At 37.9% G+C, this 18,117-nt stretch overlaps 2 protein-coding genes across 3 annotated transcripts; one reads left to right on the forward strand and one right to left on the reverse strand.

The window, feature by feature from the left end:
* Positions 1-286: 286 nt before the first annotated feature.
* On the reverse strand, positions 287-3,084 carry TPRKB (TP53RK binding protein). 2 transcript variants are annotated; one of them, XM_027640026.1, is made up of 4 exons: positions 2,792-3,083; positions 1,939-2,061; positions 1,478-1,651; positions 287-668 (listed from the first exon to the last, which is right to left on the reverse strand). In XM_027640026.1, exons 1-4 carry the CDS (start codon positions 2,930-2,932, stop codon positions 582-584), a joined length of 525 nt encoding a protein of 174 aa, XP_027495827.1. In that variant the 5' UTR covers positions 2,933-3,083; the 3' UTR covers positions 287-581. The 2 variants fall into 2 exon arrangements, with proteins under 2 accessions (XP_027495827.1, XP_027495828.1); XM_027640027.1 differs by lacking the exon at positions 287-668 and adding an exon at positions 812-865 and having other exon boundaries at positions 2,792-3,084.
* Positions 3,085-3,110: 26 nt separating this feature from the next.
* Positions 3,111-8,576, forward strand: LOC113945624 (putative Dol-P-Glc:Glc(2)Man(9)GlcNAc(2)-PP-Dol alpha-1,2-glucosyltransferase). Its single transcript, XM_027640022.1, has 3 exons — positions 3,111-3,334; positions 3,644-3,841; positions 6,378-8,576. Exons 1-3 carry the CDS (start codon positions 3,170-3,172, stop codon positions 7,431-7,433), a joined length of 1,419 nt encoding a protein of 472 aa, XP_027495823.1. The 5' UTR covers positions 3,111-3,169; the 3' UTR covers positions 7,434-8,576.
* The last annotated feature ends 9,541 nt before the right edge of the window (positions 8,577-18,117 follow it).

Here is an 18,117-nt window from a genome sequence, read left to right on the forward strand (position 1 = left end):
ATGTAAAAGCACCACTCATTATCCTTTAACACCAACACTGAAGTGCTCTATACCATTAGCACAAGGAGGGAGATGCTGCTGATAGTTTATGAAAACTTTCCTTTTTCTAGTCCATCAGCAATACTTGGGCCATAAAGACACCTTTTCTGGCAGTAGTATCCTTAAAAGAGTATCATCCATCAGGTGTACCAATAAAACAAATCGGGGAGGGTTAATAAAAATTATTTAGAATGTTTGAATCCTGTCTGGGACTGGCAAAACATTGTTGATAAAAGAGAAAAGTAAGTAGAGATTTCCAATCCTTCTGTTTATGTTCAGCTTAGAGCACTGGCAATTTTCCCTTGCCAAGAAAAAGGACAGAAATACCAAAGGCAAATTCTGCTCTGCATGGCAGAATTGCTCTCTGTGCTTAGAACACAGATAAGATTACTAAGCTTGGTATCCAAGCTTGGTTAAAGATCAGATGTCATCAAACTACTCAGTACTATTCCACTTTCTCTGAAATGCAAGATGAACTGCAATGAAGTGTTTTTACACCTTAAAAAGTCCTTTTTCCTTTTAAAAAATGTATTTCCACATTTTCATAAGACATCTTTCGTTGACATTCTGCAAACAACACTATCCAATAAGGTGCTGATTTTTTCTTCTTGTGGAGTAACTTTGTATATCTGCAGAAAAAAAAAGAACAAGAAAAACAGAAAAGCTGTATAAGGAAGGAAAAAATTATCACATAGCTTCTAAAAATATATACATACATGAAAAAATTTTCCCCTCTCCGCCATTCTTACATTGGAAATTCCTATCTTCTTGTGACTGCAAGACAAAATCAGGACTGAGGAACCAAGCAAATTCTGAAACTGCAAGACTAAGGAAATCAAGAAACTGAATGAGAGCAGCACTTTTGGCTCCACATGTTAAATGCTATGATTTGTCCAATTTTATTCATGTGTCTCCTATCATTACTTTGATGGACACGATCAAGATGATTTAAGTTACTTGAATTTTATCATGTAGAACACACATGCTCCAAGATACCTATCTAATCTGTTAAGAGCACATATGCCCTAAGACAGCTCCTAACAGCTAATCAGCACGTTTTTATTTTAGCCACCCATACTGGGGCTATTTATGTGCCTAAGACTATGAAACTGTTCAGGACTGAAATTTTTAATTAAACAGATATTTGACTGAGAAAACAAGAAGCAAAAGTGCCTGACTGGTAGGCAGCAATCTGGAATTGATTTTTGTGACAATGTTAATAATTTGAAGACTTAAACTTTGTGATGTTGAAGTGTGACAACTAGAACTTGTTTCAAAAAAAAAAAATTTAAGAAATAACTAATCAAGGTTCACTGGAAACTAAAGAAATACAGATCCTAAGTTAAAGAAATACACATCCTAAGTTAATTATGTCCACTGATATTTAATCAGACAATTAAATAAACTATCCCTTTTCTCTTCTCTTTTGGCTACATACCTTTTTAACTCTGGCAGTGTCTGTTAGCTGGGGGAGTTCATCTAGAGAAACCTGTTGGCCTTCCACTTGTGATGCTATATCTTCCAGATTTACAGTTTTGTAGCTATCCAGCAGAACAATGAGTACTGCTGTGTCACTGTCTGAAATGCCAAACTTTTTAAATGCATCTGAAATCTGAGAAAAGATAAAAAACATAAAAATATTATGAGTCACTTTCTTGCTACGTATAAGCAATCCTTTTAGTTACTGGGTCAAACACACCAAGAGTATAACTTGACAAATGTTTTACATTAATGCAATTCTGACAAGCTACAAACAATAACAGCGTATTAGTGTTATTAAAAATAACAGTAACTTCTATTACTGTTATTATCTATTCAGTTAAACTCTGAATTTTAGTTTGGCTGTGTGGATCTTAGTAAGCTCTGGCAAAAAAAAGAAATGTATTCAGTAAATCTTACATTGTTGTTTGGTGAAAGGTTGAAAATAATTTCTGCATAGAGAGTTCTGGTCTTCATTTTATCTATCTGTTGTAGATGTACTGCTTTGTTGGCTGCCACGAGAACTTGAAAAGGATCTACAATCTGTAAAATATGACAGAAACCATTACACAGAAATTTAACATACTGTTTATGAAAATCTGAAAAAACTCCTGACCACCTAATTTTGATTGCCTAAGTCTGCAATCATAGAAGTGAACAAAACAGTATCCTCCTCGTTATTTTAGTAATTCTTGCTCTTCCGAAGTCAATGTGTTTATTTCCTGCATGAGGTAATACTTGTCATAAAAATAAAGATTACCCTCTCTCAATCAGGTTACTGAAATCTTCTGAAAAAAGAACCACGTTAATGAATCTTCTGTCAATAAATTGCCAGTTACTTTTCCCCCCTTCCCTAACTACTGCTTTACTAATTCTAACAAAAGAAAGACTAGATTCTGAAACTAGTTTAAATGAGAAAAAAGGGCCCAAATAGTACATATCTGACAGCATGAAGCAAGTACCATTACATTTTACACATGAAGTAGATTTAAACAGCTCCACCAAGTAGGATGTGAAATTAATCAAGGCCATTGATTTAGTAGGATGTGAAATTAATTGTTCTGGCCAATCCTGCCATGGCTCTTTGTTTTACACAGACGAACCCTTACGCTGTAGGACACAATAATGAGATCAAAGAAGGGTGTTTGAGCAGAGTGCGGAGGAAATGTAACGCAAATAAAGTCGTGTCACAGCGACTACAAGCACAGGTCATTTTTCCCTGAGCTCCCACGAGGATTTCCACGCAAACAGGACGGCACAAAGGCTCACTCACCATCGCAGGGTTTATCAGCGCTCCTTCGATGGATCCTTCCATGGCTTTTTTCCGTAGAGCAGCGGCGTTTTTCACGTGTCGGAAGAGAAGCAGCGTGACCGTGTAGTTAGGGAACAGCTCCAGCTGGTGCGTCCGCTCCATCCTGGGGACACGGAGAGGCGCCCGCTTGTCCCGCCGAAAACACGGCTCTACCAACACCCAGGCATTCCGACCGGGGGGTTTCAGCTCTTCCCACAGAGAACCCCCACGCGCGCGGGCCAGAGGCGGCCGCACCCCCGCACCCCTTCCCGCCCGGCAGCTGCCGCGGAAGGGACGCGCCGGCTCCTCCCGCCGTCCCTCCCCGGAAGGGCGGCCTTTCCCGGCCGGCGCGGCGGGAGCATGGAGCGCTCCGAGGCCTACGGCTTCTCCGGGGCCATGAGCGGCGTTTTCCTGCTGTCCTGCCTGCTCTTCGCGGCCATCAGCCGCCTCCAGCGCGGGCCCTACATGGACGAGGTGTTCCACGTCCCGCAGGCGCAGGCCTATTGCCACGGCCGCTTCCTGCAGGTCAGGATCCTCACAGCGTTCCTGCCGCAGCAGCGTAGCTGTCGCTCGGGGTCGGGGATGTCTGAACGCAGGGACTCACCTGCCGTCCTTGTTGCCCGAACACTCGTTTTGTCCCTTGGTGGGGCAGCAGCGCCAGGGCACACAGCGTTCAAAACCTTCAGTGTAATAATGCCAGAAGTCCGCTGAACAGCCGGGCTGACAGAGGGGGCCGTGGCGCGGGTGGTGTGCCCGAACCATCGCGCGTCTCTGGCCCCTTTTGTGGGAGCTGCTCCGTAACCTTCTCTGTCTCTCTCTCTCTCGGCCGTACAGTGGGACCCCATGATCACCACGCTGCCCGGCCTGTACCTGGTCTCGGTGGGAGTAGTGAAGCCCGCGGCGTGGCTCCTCGGATGGACCGGGAGCGTGGTGTGCTCTGTGGGAATGCTCAGGTTTATCAACCTCCTCTTCAGCGCTGGGAACTTCTATTTACTATATTTGCTTCTGTTCAAGATCCATCAGAAGAATAAGGTATGGTCAAAGTAAAATAGTTTTATGCAGTCGTACAAGCAACTTTGATGGCTCAGTATATGTCCCCTTCACTACATACTGTATACATGAGCTGTCCTCAGTTTTATATGACTGTAAGTGCTGCCACCAGTTTGGCCAAGGAGGGCCATTCCTTTTCTCTAGATTTTTTTTTAATTTCTATTTTTCTCACTCAAGGTGCAATCCTCTAAAAATTTACTCTTGCACATAACTGTAAGGAGTCCTATTGAGAGAAAAGTTAGTTAGTACGCATACAGACTTAATATCCAAATGTCTGAATGCTCATCTAGTTGGAATTGAATAAGACTTTTCATAAACCTTCAGCTGCAGAATCCTGCAGCCCTGTGGGCTGTGTTTAAACTAAGATCAGTTCTTTAGAACGATACCAGGCTTGATGTCAGTATTTAGAAATGGAGAAAAATTCAAGTTACAAAAAAATGGAGAATGATTGAGGGTGGAATGGACCTTAGGAAGGCCACCCTCTATCCCAGCACAGGCCAGTCTTGAGGTCAGATAGGTTGCTCAGGACTGGAGCCTGGAAAACTCTCCATGGATGACTGCACAACCTCTCTGGGCAATCTGCTTCATGACTGACTGGCCTCACGGTGAAAAAGATTGTCCGTAATTCCAGTCTGAACCTCTCATTTCAGTTTATTCCTGTTGCCTCTTGTCCTCTCACTGTGTACCACTTTGAGAGCCTGGCTCTCTTGATGACATCCTAGGTGTATTGGTAGGCTGCTGTTTGGTCCCCCCAGGCCATCTGTTTTCCAGACTGAACAAGGCCAGCTCCCTCAGCCTCTCCTCTCAGGGCAGGTTCTTCAGCCCCCAGCTGTCTTGGTGGCTCTCTGCCATTACAGTTTACAAGGGCTTTTTTTATCAGGGCACAAAATTGGACGTGGTATTCTAGGTGCAGCCTAATAAGTAGAGTAAAGAGGGATAATAACTTCACTTGATCTAGTCTCGTTAATGAAGTCCAGGAGACTGTTGCTCTTCCTTAGTGCCAGGACATGCTGCCACCTCATGTTCACCTCACTGTCTCTGAAGACCCTCAGGTCCCTTTCCACAGAGCAGCAGCCCCTCATTGTGGGGATTTCTTCCTTTTCAGCTGCAGGCATTTGGATTCGTCCTTGTTGAATTTCATAATATTTTTGTTGCCCCATTCCTCCAGCCTGTCCAGGTCAATCTGCGTGGCACCTCTGCTCTTTAGCAAATTACTTGGTCCCACCCAAGTGGGACCCAATAGTGTCAACTGCAGACTTGCTGACAGTGTACATTTGCTGCCTTCTAGTCATAGACATTAAACAGGACAGGTCCCAGTATAGATTCTGTGATACTCCGATTTGTTACTGTCCTTTGGGTACAGTGGGATAGTTATTACCTGTCTAGCTGTCCACACATCCAGACCATAACAGTTCAACTTGGATACAAAAATGCTGTATATTTAAGGTTCTGGAGAATACACCACTGCAGTAGGTAAATTGTTTCAGTGATTAACAGTCTATTCAAAAATCTTTAACTTTAGTAAAATTAGTGTTTGACTTTTAACCTTAAAAACACTTTTTTTCTATAAAGAAAATTTCTTTTGATGTATTTTCTTACAGGAGCCTCTTCATGTTTAAGCACATCCACTCTACAGAATTGGATCAGATCCAATAAATTGTTTCCATTTTCAGAACACTTAATTTTATACTTGGAAGTAGAAATATAAATGTAGAAAAAGGGTTTATGACAATAGGCTAAGCATTGGGAAATGTAGTGGTATTTTTGGCACTTCTTTGAGCTCAACATTTTGTCTGTTCCTCTTTTCTGTAGAGTGGTAAGTGGCTCTTTCACCCCATGCTACATCATTCAGAGACATCATGCAAAATTTTTTAATGTTGTGATTTATGTTGTATCATGTTGTGAGTGGGATAATTAGGAGGAGTTTTTAACTGCATGGTCTTCTATCTTTTTTAAAGTTTCTTTTCTAACTCATGAATTATAATGAGGATAAACAATAAAAGCTTCACTGTAGATTAGAAACTTGGAACTGGCCACTCATTTGCTGGGTTCAAAAGAGGTGATAGTAGAGGCATAGAACGGTGCTGTCTCACAGATAAGCAGAATCTGATGATGAGATTGCAGGGGCATAAAACATTGATTTTATTTCCGTTTGCCCATTAGTGTAGCTCTTTCATCCTAGATATGGGACAAATTATGCTCCCACCGTGATTTTAATGCCACAAATATGTGCACACCTGACATACGAAAGAAGCTGGTGTATTTTTGTTGCCATGTTTTTAACTCACCTGCAGTAATGTTCTGTACTTTCACTTGGATTTTAACATTGTGTAGTCCAATACTATGTTAACATAGCAGGAGGTTAACAAAACAGTATTTGTGCAGTAATGGAACCAAAGAGCATAGGAGATATTATATTGTGTTAACAGAATTTTCAAGAATGATACAAATTTTCTTCTAATTTGTTATTTTGTTTTGTTGGACATTGACTAACCGTATTTTTCTGCTTCTTCTCTAGGCTGTGTCTGGCTTCCAGAGAATCTTGTCTACATTAATTCTTGCAATGTTTCCCACCCTTTACTTTTTTACATTCCTTTATTATACGGATCCAGGTTCAGTATTTTTTACTCTCTTTGCCTATTTAATGTGCCTTTATGGTAATCATAAAACATCAGCTCTCCTGGGATTTTGTGGCTTCATGTTTCGTCAGACAAATATTGTGTGGACAGTTTTTTGTGCTGGAAATGTTGTGGCAGAAAAGCTAAATGAAACCTGGAAGACTGAATTACAGAAGAAGAAAGATGAAAAGATTTCTTCCAAGAAAGGATCATTTTCAGATTTGACCAGAATATTGCAGTTTCTTATTAAATATCTCATATCACCTAAAAACTTAGTTACACTTGCTGTTTTAACTTGGCCGTACATCATATTAGTAACTGTCTTCTTTGGTTTTGTTATCATCAATGGTGGAATAGTTGTTGGTGACAGAAGTAGCCATGAAGCCTGTTTGCACTTTCCTCAGCTGTTTTATTTTCTGTCCTTTACTGGTTTTTTTTCATTCCCTCATTTATTGACCCCTACTAAAATCAGGAAATTCCTTCTGTCATTGCGAAAGCACCCTGTGCAGTACAGCTTAATCACCATCATCTCTTTGTTCCTGATCTGGAAATTTACCTATGTTCATAAGTATTTACTAGCAGATAACAGACATTACACATTTTATGTCTGGAGAAAAGTGTTCCAAAGACACGAGCTTGTAAAATATGTATTGGTTCCATTCTATATATTTGCTGGCTGGACTTTTACTGATACACTAAAATCAAAATCGATATTCTGGATCTTGATGTATTTTGTGTGTTTATTAGCAGTCACAGTTCCTCAAAAATTACTAGAATTTCGTTACTTTATTTTGCCATTCTTAATATATAGGCTCAATATTCCATTTCCATCTATGTATAGACAACTTCTGGAGCTGGCTTTTTATATTGTAGTAAATGCTGTAACTTTTTATCTTTTTCTAAACAGAACATTCCGTTGGGAAAACAGTGATGAAATACAGAGGTTTATGTGGTAACTTTTTTTTTTTTTTTAATACTTTAACAGGTAGGAAAACCCAGTTCTATTTCAGGACTGGACTCTGGAGTGAAACAGTATGTTTTGCATCATGCGAGGGCTAATTTTCCCGGTTGGAATTGGGGAAGTAAGCTCTTTGCTTATATTCTTGCAGCTGAATGCAAGATCTGATATGTTGTAATGTGAAGATATTCCACACATTGAATTTATGAGAATTAACAAATTCAATATGAGGAGAAGTGTGAGAACACCTTTCTGTAATAGATGTAAAATGAGGGAGATGTTTACAATCATTTTTCATTATAATAAAATATTATATAACATGCCCTTGAAGGTATGACAGTTTATAAGTATGTTTCAGAGGTTTCCCTTTGAAAAAAGGATTTCAACCATTATGTTTATTTATCCGTGTGCATATTTATTCTTTGGATCAGGCCACTTCCTTCTAGGTTTCCTAATGGTCAAGGTATGAACCACTACTAAAGTACAATGTTTTCAAAACCTCCTACATCCCAGTGAATTTTCATTTCTTTTTTGTCAGTAAATGCTTACTTTAGTTTTGCAAACAGAATGTAGGCTCTTAAATCATTGGAGCATTTTGAACATTTTATTTCAAACTGATATTTATAAAACACAGCGGAGGCTGTGTGCGTGTACCTTCTTTGGGGAATAAATGTTACTGTACAACAAAAGAAAAATTGCAGTTGGTAATGTGACCTATTAGAAGCAGAGTCATTTACATATGTCAGATGAGTGGTTCCACAGTGGATTACAGCCCAGTGAATAGTCTCTTAAATAATCAGGCTCCTATGTCCTGTGGTTGTGTACTCAGAAGTTTGTACTGAAATTGGCTCTGAGTGAACTCCTAGGTTGAGCTGAGTGTTTCAAAGATCTTTGATGTGTAATCTTCAAGAAATACTAATGGCATTACTGAATTATTCTTTGAAATGTTTTCCATATTTATATAAATCTAATGGGACTTGGGTGTATATATTTTGTTTTACAAAGGTAAAATACAATGTGCGTGTATATCTCTCTTTATATCTCATATATATATTTAAAAGCATCTAGTGTGCATTATCATTAGAATAAATGAAGGCTGTAATGGTTCCTCTCAGTAAATAACTTTATTAAAACTCAAAAATATTTGAGTACTAAAATATGTGGCAGGGGAGGGTGGTGGCCAAAACTTCAGGTACTGTGTAGCCTCTTTAAATTCATTATTTTCCTGTAATGAAAATACTGCAGCCAAATCTATGCAAACATATCAGATTATTGCCACTCAAGTCACTCTGAAATGGTATTGTTTCTCGGAAGGTCAGTGCTGGGGAGTTACGGACTTGGATCGGTACTGTTATTCTTTTCTTTTACAATATGCAGATCAATGTCCTGGCTCAATTCCTTCCCTGTACTAATACTGTGATGAATGTGGTGAACTCAGATTATCCTGTCCAATGTATTTGCAACCCTGTTTCTTCTAAGGAAACCCTAAAGCCACTCTCCAATGAGTAGGTGTGTTTGTATTGAATTTGTTTGCGAGCTTACTGTTCACTTCTTGCCAGCCTGGTAATTTGTTGCCAATGTGTGTACCATAGGGAAAGCCATTTTCACTCACTCCCTATTTGCTTCATGAAGTTGAGGGGACAAGAGAAACCTGAAATGGGTTGCTTTTCAAGAATCCAGTGTGGTTCTTGCGGTGTCCATGATATTTTCTTGTAATTTTAGTATGATGGATTGGGAGGGGAAGTATTGTGTGCCTTCTGCTTCCAATTTTGTTTTTGGATACCATAGAAAAAAAAATCCTAAGCAACATTAAGAGCATTTGCCTCATAAGTACAACTTCATTTGTGCCCTGAAATACTACTACTGAGTTGGTATGGCAATGTCGGAAGTCGTGGGGGTCTGGCTAGCATTCTGAATTGTATTCTAGATCCAGAGGTTTTTTGTGGCTTTATGTAGAGGAGCAGGTGTTCATTCCCTTGGCAAAAAAAATTTCCTTGCAAAAATTCCTGTGCATATAGTCCACAGGTATTTTGTCCAGGATGTCTGTTGCTACTGTCTTCTGAATGCTTTTGCTCGTCAACACTGGTAAGAGATTGTTCACACTTCCTACTTTTGACAGAGATAGCAGCTATGTTTCAGGTGAAAAGAAATGAGTATAAATATTTTCAATTTTAAAGCATTTCTTTTGTAGAGAAAAGTGAGTGCAAAAAGTCCACCAAAATTTAGAGCACAATACCTTTCTAATGAGCTCCACATCACAAGACGTTAGAAAAATTACATGCAGAGAGATGTCTGTGACCTGTTGGGGCTTTTTAACCAATATTAGAAGATGGGATAACATTTTATTGTGGGATTTATTACTATACTTAATTTAGAAATACAATTATTCTTAATGTATTTTGCTAATTTAAAAGCAGGCTGAATTGATATAAGTTTAATTAAAGAGGAATGTCCATGAATTACTAAAGTTTGAAAGGAGAATATAGAGTAAAACTACATTCTCACTTTTGCTGATGAGCCTTAGAGTGTTTGCAGGTAATATTCAGTGTTAGCCAATTCAGTCCAGAAATCAAGGTGGTTGTATCGTGATTACTCATAAAGAAAGGTGTCCAAATTCCATCAGTATCTCCTAGGACTTTGACAAATAGCTGTAGCACTGTTTAAATCCATTCAAAAATGGATTTTAATATTTTGCTCCTGAAATATTTCCATTGTAGTTATTTGTGAATTATTAGCTGTTTTCCTTAAAGACAGACAGAAAGGACTCTGTTTATCCTGGTTTAAGTTGCCATGGTCTTCTAGATTCAATAGAACCATAATTGCTTACTTTAGGTTAATTCCTCAGCAGGTGTCATTTGGCAATGAAATGTCTTACAACAGCATTAAAATGATCATTTCTTGTAAATTCTATTAGTCAGTTATCCATTTGGAAGAAAATCACACTAATTTGTTGAAATATGCAAGGTAAAAACAAATAACATAGCAAACTTATCCATAATGGCTGTTTAAAAATAAAGGCTCAGGTTCAGTTTTTCTCAGAGAGAAAGAAGATTATTTTTCAATAACTGTGGGAATAATAAAAACAGCTGAACAGTCACAGCACGGCTGAATTGTGGGGAAAAAAAGACAAATAATTGGACAATTTTTTCTTTTAGTTATAAATAGGTTATAATTCGGGAAGATAGGAAGTTTGATAATAGTTTATGCCGTGAACTGTATTTTTTGCTATTGGTGAGCATTCTGTATTTCATTCCTTTTAAGTTCTTTGACAACACATGTTCATGTTCAAAATTAGCAGGAATTTTATACCATAAGCAATGCTGAAAGATTTTTTAATGTTAATTTTCTAGAGCGTTGATAGATGGATTACTTCTGTTAAAAAGTAGGGGAAGAGTATTGAGTAGTCTCTGAGGACAGTTGGTTTTTGTCCTGTTAATACAGCTCTGATGGGTTTTGTTTTTCACAAGGTGGCAGTCCTGTGCTGTCTCATTGAGGTGACCAGCTGCTTAGTGCAACGCTGCTTGAAATCATAACTTCAGGGTTTCCAGCAACACTCTTTCTGAGAACTAGGAAACTTAAAGTTCTCTCATGGCTGGTTGCTTGTTTTAGTAACTGGTTTAGCTATAATATCCTTGGGTTTTTTAAATATATATCGTATGTTGAGTTTTAGTAGAAGAACAAGTTTTGCTCGTCTTTAAATTGTCTTATTTTGACATTTTTTTCTGTTTGTTAAACTTTCATGTCTGGTCTGAGAGAGCAAAATGAAACTTGAAAGTTTACTGTTGAAAAGGTGTCATTGTTTTAAACAGTGTAGTTCCTTAGAAAGTTAGCAGATTTCCTTTCACTGCTTTATTATTAAATTGCACAGCATTCTTACTTTCTTCACATATTCATTCTATTTATTGCTGTCTAAAAAGAAAAAAAATGGAGGACAAATTGAGAAAAGCAAAGTAATTATGCTTTTGAGACTGACATATGATGATTTTCTGAAATATTCACTCTTCTTAGTTGGATGATGCACATATGAAATATAAATGCTCAAGTGTGTGTTGGCCCTGTAGTAGTCGACATACTGCATTTTAAATGCATCATCTAGTTTTGTGTAATGAAAAATTGTAAAGCCCAGTCTGTGAAAATTACTGCTTCCAGTTATCTCAAACTCTTTGTCTATATTCACCATCCTAATTTTTTTTCCTAAAAAACTTTACTTTCCTTGCTAATCCCTTCTTATATAGGACATGCTTTTTACTTTCAATCCAGTGACATCTATATGTCAGCTGAGGCATGTTTTATAGAAAAACATCCTTCTTAAAGTATGCTTTAGATGGATGCAGATAATTGGTTTTGCTAACAAACATCATTTAGCAAACAAAAATAATCTCTCCATGAAACAGAAGTGCATAGCCACGTGTAGCTAAAATGCCCATGATTTGCCAGTTTTTGTCACTTATTACCTGGGAGAAGAGACCAACCCTGATCTGGCTACAACCTTTCAGAGAGACCACTTGCAGAGACCACTTCAGATCTATAAGTTTAATATATGTAAATCACACATTTTCCTGCATTCCCATCAAATCCCAAACCTAGCATTGCCTGGCTTATTTTCAGATTGTCAGTTGCCCGGATACTCCAGTGGTTTTATAAAGCAACAATAGATGTATCTTAAAAAATAAACATTGTTAAAGCAATGTTTCCCACGGGCTTTATATCCTGATTTTAAGTAGATGAATATCCTATGCAGTTAATTAAAATTGGTTTGAACTCCTATTAATAATAGCAGTGTATGCCTTTTCAAAGATGTAATTGCAAAGGTTTGTGTCCTTAGCTACTTTCACATCTTCTGTAATGAGATTACATTTCCACATTTTTTTATCAACCCTCCTAAAGTATTGTCGTAGAAACAATCTTGTGAAAATGCAATGAAAAATGAATGGTTATGGTGATTATCATTGCCAAGGGTCTAATTTTAGGACACTTCTTCAGACCTTCAAATGTAATACACGTAAATCATACTGCATTTTCCTATGTTCCCATCAGATCTCAAACAAAGCATTGGCTGGCTGAATTGAAATTTAAGTGACAAGATTCAGAAGAACGAAGGAGACACAGTTGGAGCATCACCAATTTCAGCGATAGCGCTTCACCCTCTGGGTCAATGCTGATCAAATGCCACAACATAATACCATTGTTAGTGGGTGGGAGTAAGCACAGCATAACCACAGTCCTGGGGAAGGGCAGCAAGGGTGTTTTGTACCTCGTGTTCTCTGTGTTACATGTAGGATTCCTTACTAGCTGCTCTGTGCATTCCTGTCCTTCTCATTACTGAGAGGATTATTTTGCATTAGTAGCTCATTGAGATAGTTGTAGAAGTGGGAATTCATCTGCCAGGCTTCTAGTGTGATCTACTTACTACTGCACAGCCTGTTCAGGCACGGTACTCGTGAGCTGGGGAAGCCTCTCATCCAAGATTCAGACCAGAATGACCCGTGTTTGAGCTGATTTTCCTAGCAACTACTCTGCTAGCTACATTTGGAAAGTTTTGGCCCAATCCATTGTGTTAACTTGCTTTAAAGCTCAAGTAGTCCTCCAGCTCCCAGGGAAATAACCAGGAGCATGTCAAAGAAAAATGAATTTATTTGCTGTCTATAGTAAAGAGTTGTATGTATCCTTACTAAGTGGGATATATTGGGGCACATTTGGTACAATAACAGTGAGTTTTGTTCCCTGAATTATTACTGGGATGGAATTTTCTGTCTTCTTTTCTGAAACAGGGAAGAAGACTAGTTTTCTCAAAACCAAAAGGAAATTAGGTGGTTGATAGTTTTCTTAAGAATTAAGAAGAAATTCTGTTTGGGATTTTGGAAACCTCTGTTGTCTGAGAGAAGCTTTAAGTTTGCCTTCAAGATAGATAATAGTAATTTTCCTTCTCCCTTCTATACTGGTTATAAAATACACACTGCTTAAATTTTGAGGGGTGGAGGAGGAAGTAGCATTACAATGGCCTGATCTGGCTGTTTGCCTGACAGGAAGCCACAAAACTTATCTAAGAATTTCCGCTGAGGATGGGATTAGTTTCCACATTATGTAAGTGAATCCTGTAGAGTTTAATATTTTAAAGCTGAAAGGGAGCACATCTTCTGAAAATGCACTCTGTTTAAAGCCATAAAGTAGTGATGAATTTGCCATTTTATTGGACAAGCTTTTGCAGAGATTAATTACTTCTACTCCTAGGAAACTTTTCTCTCTAGTTACGAGCTTTTTGCTACATCTGTGCAAAGATGTAGCATTTTCCTCTTCTGTGTGTGCACTTACACACCATTTATGATGCTATATGCAGATCACAACACAACAGCCTCAACCTACTGATCTACAGACCTCTAGATTGGCTTTCTCTGGCTTTATTTTCAGCATATGAAAAGTATGATTGTTATAATTGAAGACTGCACAACAACTTTTGAGCTCTTCTTTTTTTATAAGAAAGAAATATCATCTGCCTAGACCTCTGCACCCTTCTCTGTTTAGCCAAAACAAACTCTGTGGCAACCTTGTATGTATGGATGCCCTTATTTTGAAGAGCATCCTGGCTACTTTGTATGTAAAGCATTAATTTTTTGACTTCTAAAGTCAAGCTAATGGAAAAATCAGTCCAAAATAAATATAATAACAATTCCTATAACAACCATTTTCATCTTTGTCAGTGAAGTGGCTAGAGATATACAAGACAGTTTGTAGCAGTAAACACGGAGAAGCAAACAGAGTTAGGGCATGTGAAGTTTCAGTTTGGCTGAGTAGTTTATGATTTAGCTGTTTTCTGTAGAGGTCCTTGAAGTTAAATGCTTGTGGAGGTAAATTTAGTTGTTTGACTATTGTCTTGGTCTGTAAAGCCAGGGCTAACTAAAATAGCTTGCTGTTGTTTGTGTTTGCCTTGAGATTTCTTATGAAGTTTGAGCACAACAAATTTCCTTCTCTATCTGGTTAGAAATAAAGGTATTCAGACTATGAGAATTGACTGGCTCTGGGAGGAGGCCTGCTTTTCTTATCCTCAGACTGCCAAAACCAAATTGCAGTTGCCCTGATGGGGCTCTATGTATTCTCTAACACATGGAATTGCTCCACTTGAGAGCTGGAGGGCCTTAGACATTTTTTTAAAAAAACTATCAGATCATCTAACTATGCAGGAAACCTTTGATTTCAAAAACCAAATCACCACCACCAATTGGTGGACTCATTCCTCTTGCACTTCCAAATCCTAGATTTATAAATAAGACTTGTGAATAGAGTCTTTCTGGAAAACAAATGTCAATACTACTAGCAATTAAGGCTTCTGTAAATCTTAGCATACAATTATAGCAAAGATCAGTTAAAGTTGTTTGTGACTGAATCTGAGTCAAAGATGTTAAACACCTGCAAAGATTCTACCTTGCTATGTAAGTCACTCGCAGTAGAACACGTGATGCTCTTGAATTTTCTTGCCCATCAATTTGTCAGAGAATAAGCAAGCAAGAAAAGCCTTTAAAGGTAGTTCTAACATCTTGATAGACTGCTGTTACTTGGCAAAAAAACTAGCATGTCAAAATCAGCTTGTAGTCTCTTTAGTAAAGAGCTTTAAAAGATTTATGGTGGATTTTTTGCTGTGATGGATCCTTTATCATGATAAATGTTCTTCAGCCCTTTGTGTGTTTGCTTTCACAATGTAAGATCCTATTCCCTGAACTTGGCTTTATTGGCTCTTAGATAAAAAATTGGTTTGGAGGTCTTTTTTAAGTTAAAGAAGTGTATGCATTAACATAAGTCATAAGTAGTACTTGGACCAAATGAATCTGTAGTCTGCAGTCAGAATGCAAACAATATGGTATGTATTGACAAAATACATTCAATACTTTATTTTCTCTAGCATAAAGTAGGCAGGATAATTTAGTATCAGATTTAATCTTTCAAGTTACTCTACAAGTGTATAGATATTGACAATTCCTTTGGTCCTTCCAAGGCAAAGTTGAAGAAGGTAATTACAATCCAAGTCTCTTTTCCATTCCAATACACTAATTTAATTGAAACTGTAGTACATACAACTTCATGAGATGGTTTTTTTTTCATTTCAATACTACATTCTCCAAGGATGCTATTTAGAGGATCTAAATCAACAGGAAATACACACTAAAGAAATAATAATGCCCTCTTGAAATGCTTCAGCTGCATGCTCTCAATCTTACAGCCTGAAAGAACAGGCATAAGCACCTTAAGGACTTGGTATATTCACTAGAATGCATAATGTTAAAAAATAAAATAAAAGTGAGCAGTGGCTATTTTTTTTTCAAAACTACCATTTGATATTTACAACAATGGAACAGTAGAAGGAAATTCAAAGCTGAAAAGATTTTTTTGCAACAGATTTTCTGTTGTGAGCTTATATAAGGTAGAAAGCAGCTGTGCACCGAGTCTGAAAAGGTGGATCTAGTTGTGCAGGTGGTCATTTGCATTTTTATCCTAAATACGTTTATAAATCTGATGTTTTTCTTTGAACCTTCGCTAAGACTTCTGTATTTTGATAACAAATAAAAGAACAAACTGAGAGGTGTTCCTGGTGGGTTGCATGGAGAATAAAGATAAAAAGTAATGCTGTGTGCATTTGCAGGAAGCTTAGGTCAGAAATAAATTCCATGGTCATGGTACCTCAGCCTCTGCTTTCATCCCTCTCTAGGGTGGATGAACATATTCCTTTCACCATATGCTGTACCTCTTCTTGCTTGGCTGTTCTTCCTTTTGTGCCACCCTCTCTTCTTCATGTGAGCACGTGCCACAGACTGTCCACAGTTCTGACTGCCTTTATCCCAGCCACCCTGGCATGCTGAGACTGTTTCTTTGTCTCATTCTTTCTGCTGGAAAACAAGACTCAATGCTCATATGGGCAAGGATTTCAAGAGATTTAAATGTAGGCTGTACTTATCATCAGCTTGATGGGATGGGATCAAAAAGACTGCCCTGGGAAAAGAAAGACACTGTGATAATCTTACCCTGGCTGTCAGAAGCAAAATTTGCAGTGTGGGAGTTTTGCTTGTCTTGATTTTCCTAGCTGTATTAGGGCCTCTCCAGGTGATTGATCTTTTTTAGCTGGAGTGAGCTAACAGCCCTTTTGCCTTGTCCTGAGATAATGGTTACAAAGCATCTGAACTCAGCAGGCTGTGTTGCTCCACCTTCAAGAAGCACTAAAGGCAGGCATAAAACTACATGTCTGTTGTTAGCCCAGCCTGGCTTCCTCCTGTGAGATGCAGTATCAGCATTTGCTCAGCCTGGGAATGGATTTTAACAACCCAAAAGCCAAAGGTGCTTTTTGATGTTTCCTGAACTTATAAACTATTTGGCTCTTGTTTGAGTTAATATAAATTGTGTCACAAATTCACCTACGGAACATGTTTTCAAAGGCACAAATGCAGACCTGCACTTAAGTCTTCTGATTCAGGCTCCAAAAATCCTGAGATTTTACAATCAAAAGGAAGGGACAATTTCTATTATGTTTTCTTAATTTCTTGTAGTCAAAAGTACACTAACTGTAGCTTTGGATAGGGAAAATGGATAGGGAAAACTGAAGTATCGAAGTTCACTTTGTAACGCTCTTGCTTTGTTCTGTACTTTTTGTCAGGTGGTTTCCCATTGAATGTAGTGGAGAGTGGATGAGATAATATATAAAAGAATATTTTTTATTTGACGTGACTACTGAATAATATTCACTTTTCACTGTTTTCCATGTGTCCATGTAAAAGACCAAAAGACCTTAGACTGGTTTCCGCTGGTGAGACAGGTTCTCTAGTGGCCTGTGATACTTGATGTCCTTCCAAATGCATGAGAGTAGCTGATGTGGTCAAGTGGCACTTGTGAATGGCTTTTTCCTTTAATTTCCAATCATTTTCTTCTTTTGGCATTTTATCTGTGATGTTAGACAAACTGGTGTAATTGGGTTTCCTCTTATTCGATAAGGATATTTGTCCAATTTTGTATGTGTTGCCTTTATTTTTTCCCTGAATCTTATGGCAACTAAGCTTTTTTATAAACAGAAGATGAGCTAATTACATAGAACCAGTCTTGGTCTCTCATTCTATAATTTATTTATTTTGCAATACTTAAAAATTGCTTTGGATAAATATATTCACAATACACATAACCCAAAAAAGAATTACAACCAGTGTTTTTTGAGGGAAATGTACTGGATAGTCTCCTTTCTTTGTAAATTTTTAAAAAATACACATCCTCATGGAAGGAAAAACAATAAACTGAAGATTAATCTTTTATCATTAATGATAAAGAAATTTTGCTTTAAAATAGAGTTCTAAAAATTAACCTTTGCATTTTGGCTTCAATCATAAAGCACAATTTGAATTAATTCCCCTCTTGAACAGTGAGAGTCAATATGCTCTAATTCCTACTGTTACTATTAAACATTCCCTTTATTGTTAAATTAAAAAAAAATAATTTGCAAATAAAACATAAATAAGAATATATTTTCTGGAGAAAGAAAAACCCAAAGTGGGTAACTGAAGAGGAGAAGCCTGAGTACTATGTATTTAACAACAGCAGTCTTTCAGTTTCCAAATTTTTAGTAAGATGGCTTCCTCCTTCTCTCCGAAGTGCTTCTTCACAGGAGTGAGCAGTGGTGCCATGATGGTGCTCAAGAAGTCAAGGCAACTTTG

Source organism: Corapipo altera, unplaced genomic scaffold, assembly GCF_003945725.1.
Source record: "Corapipo altera isolate COAL_440 unplaced genomic scaffold, ASM394572v1 1b, whole genome shotgun sequence".
Lineage (NCBI taxonomy): Eukaryota > Metazoa > Chordata > Aves > Passeriformes > Pipridae > Corapipo > Corapipo altera.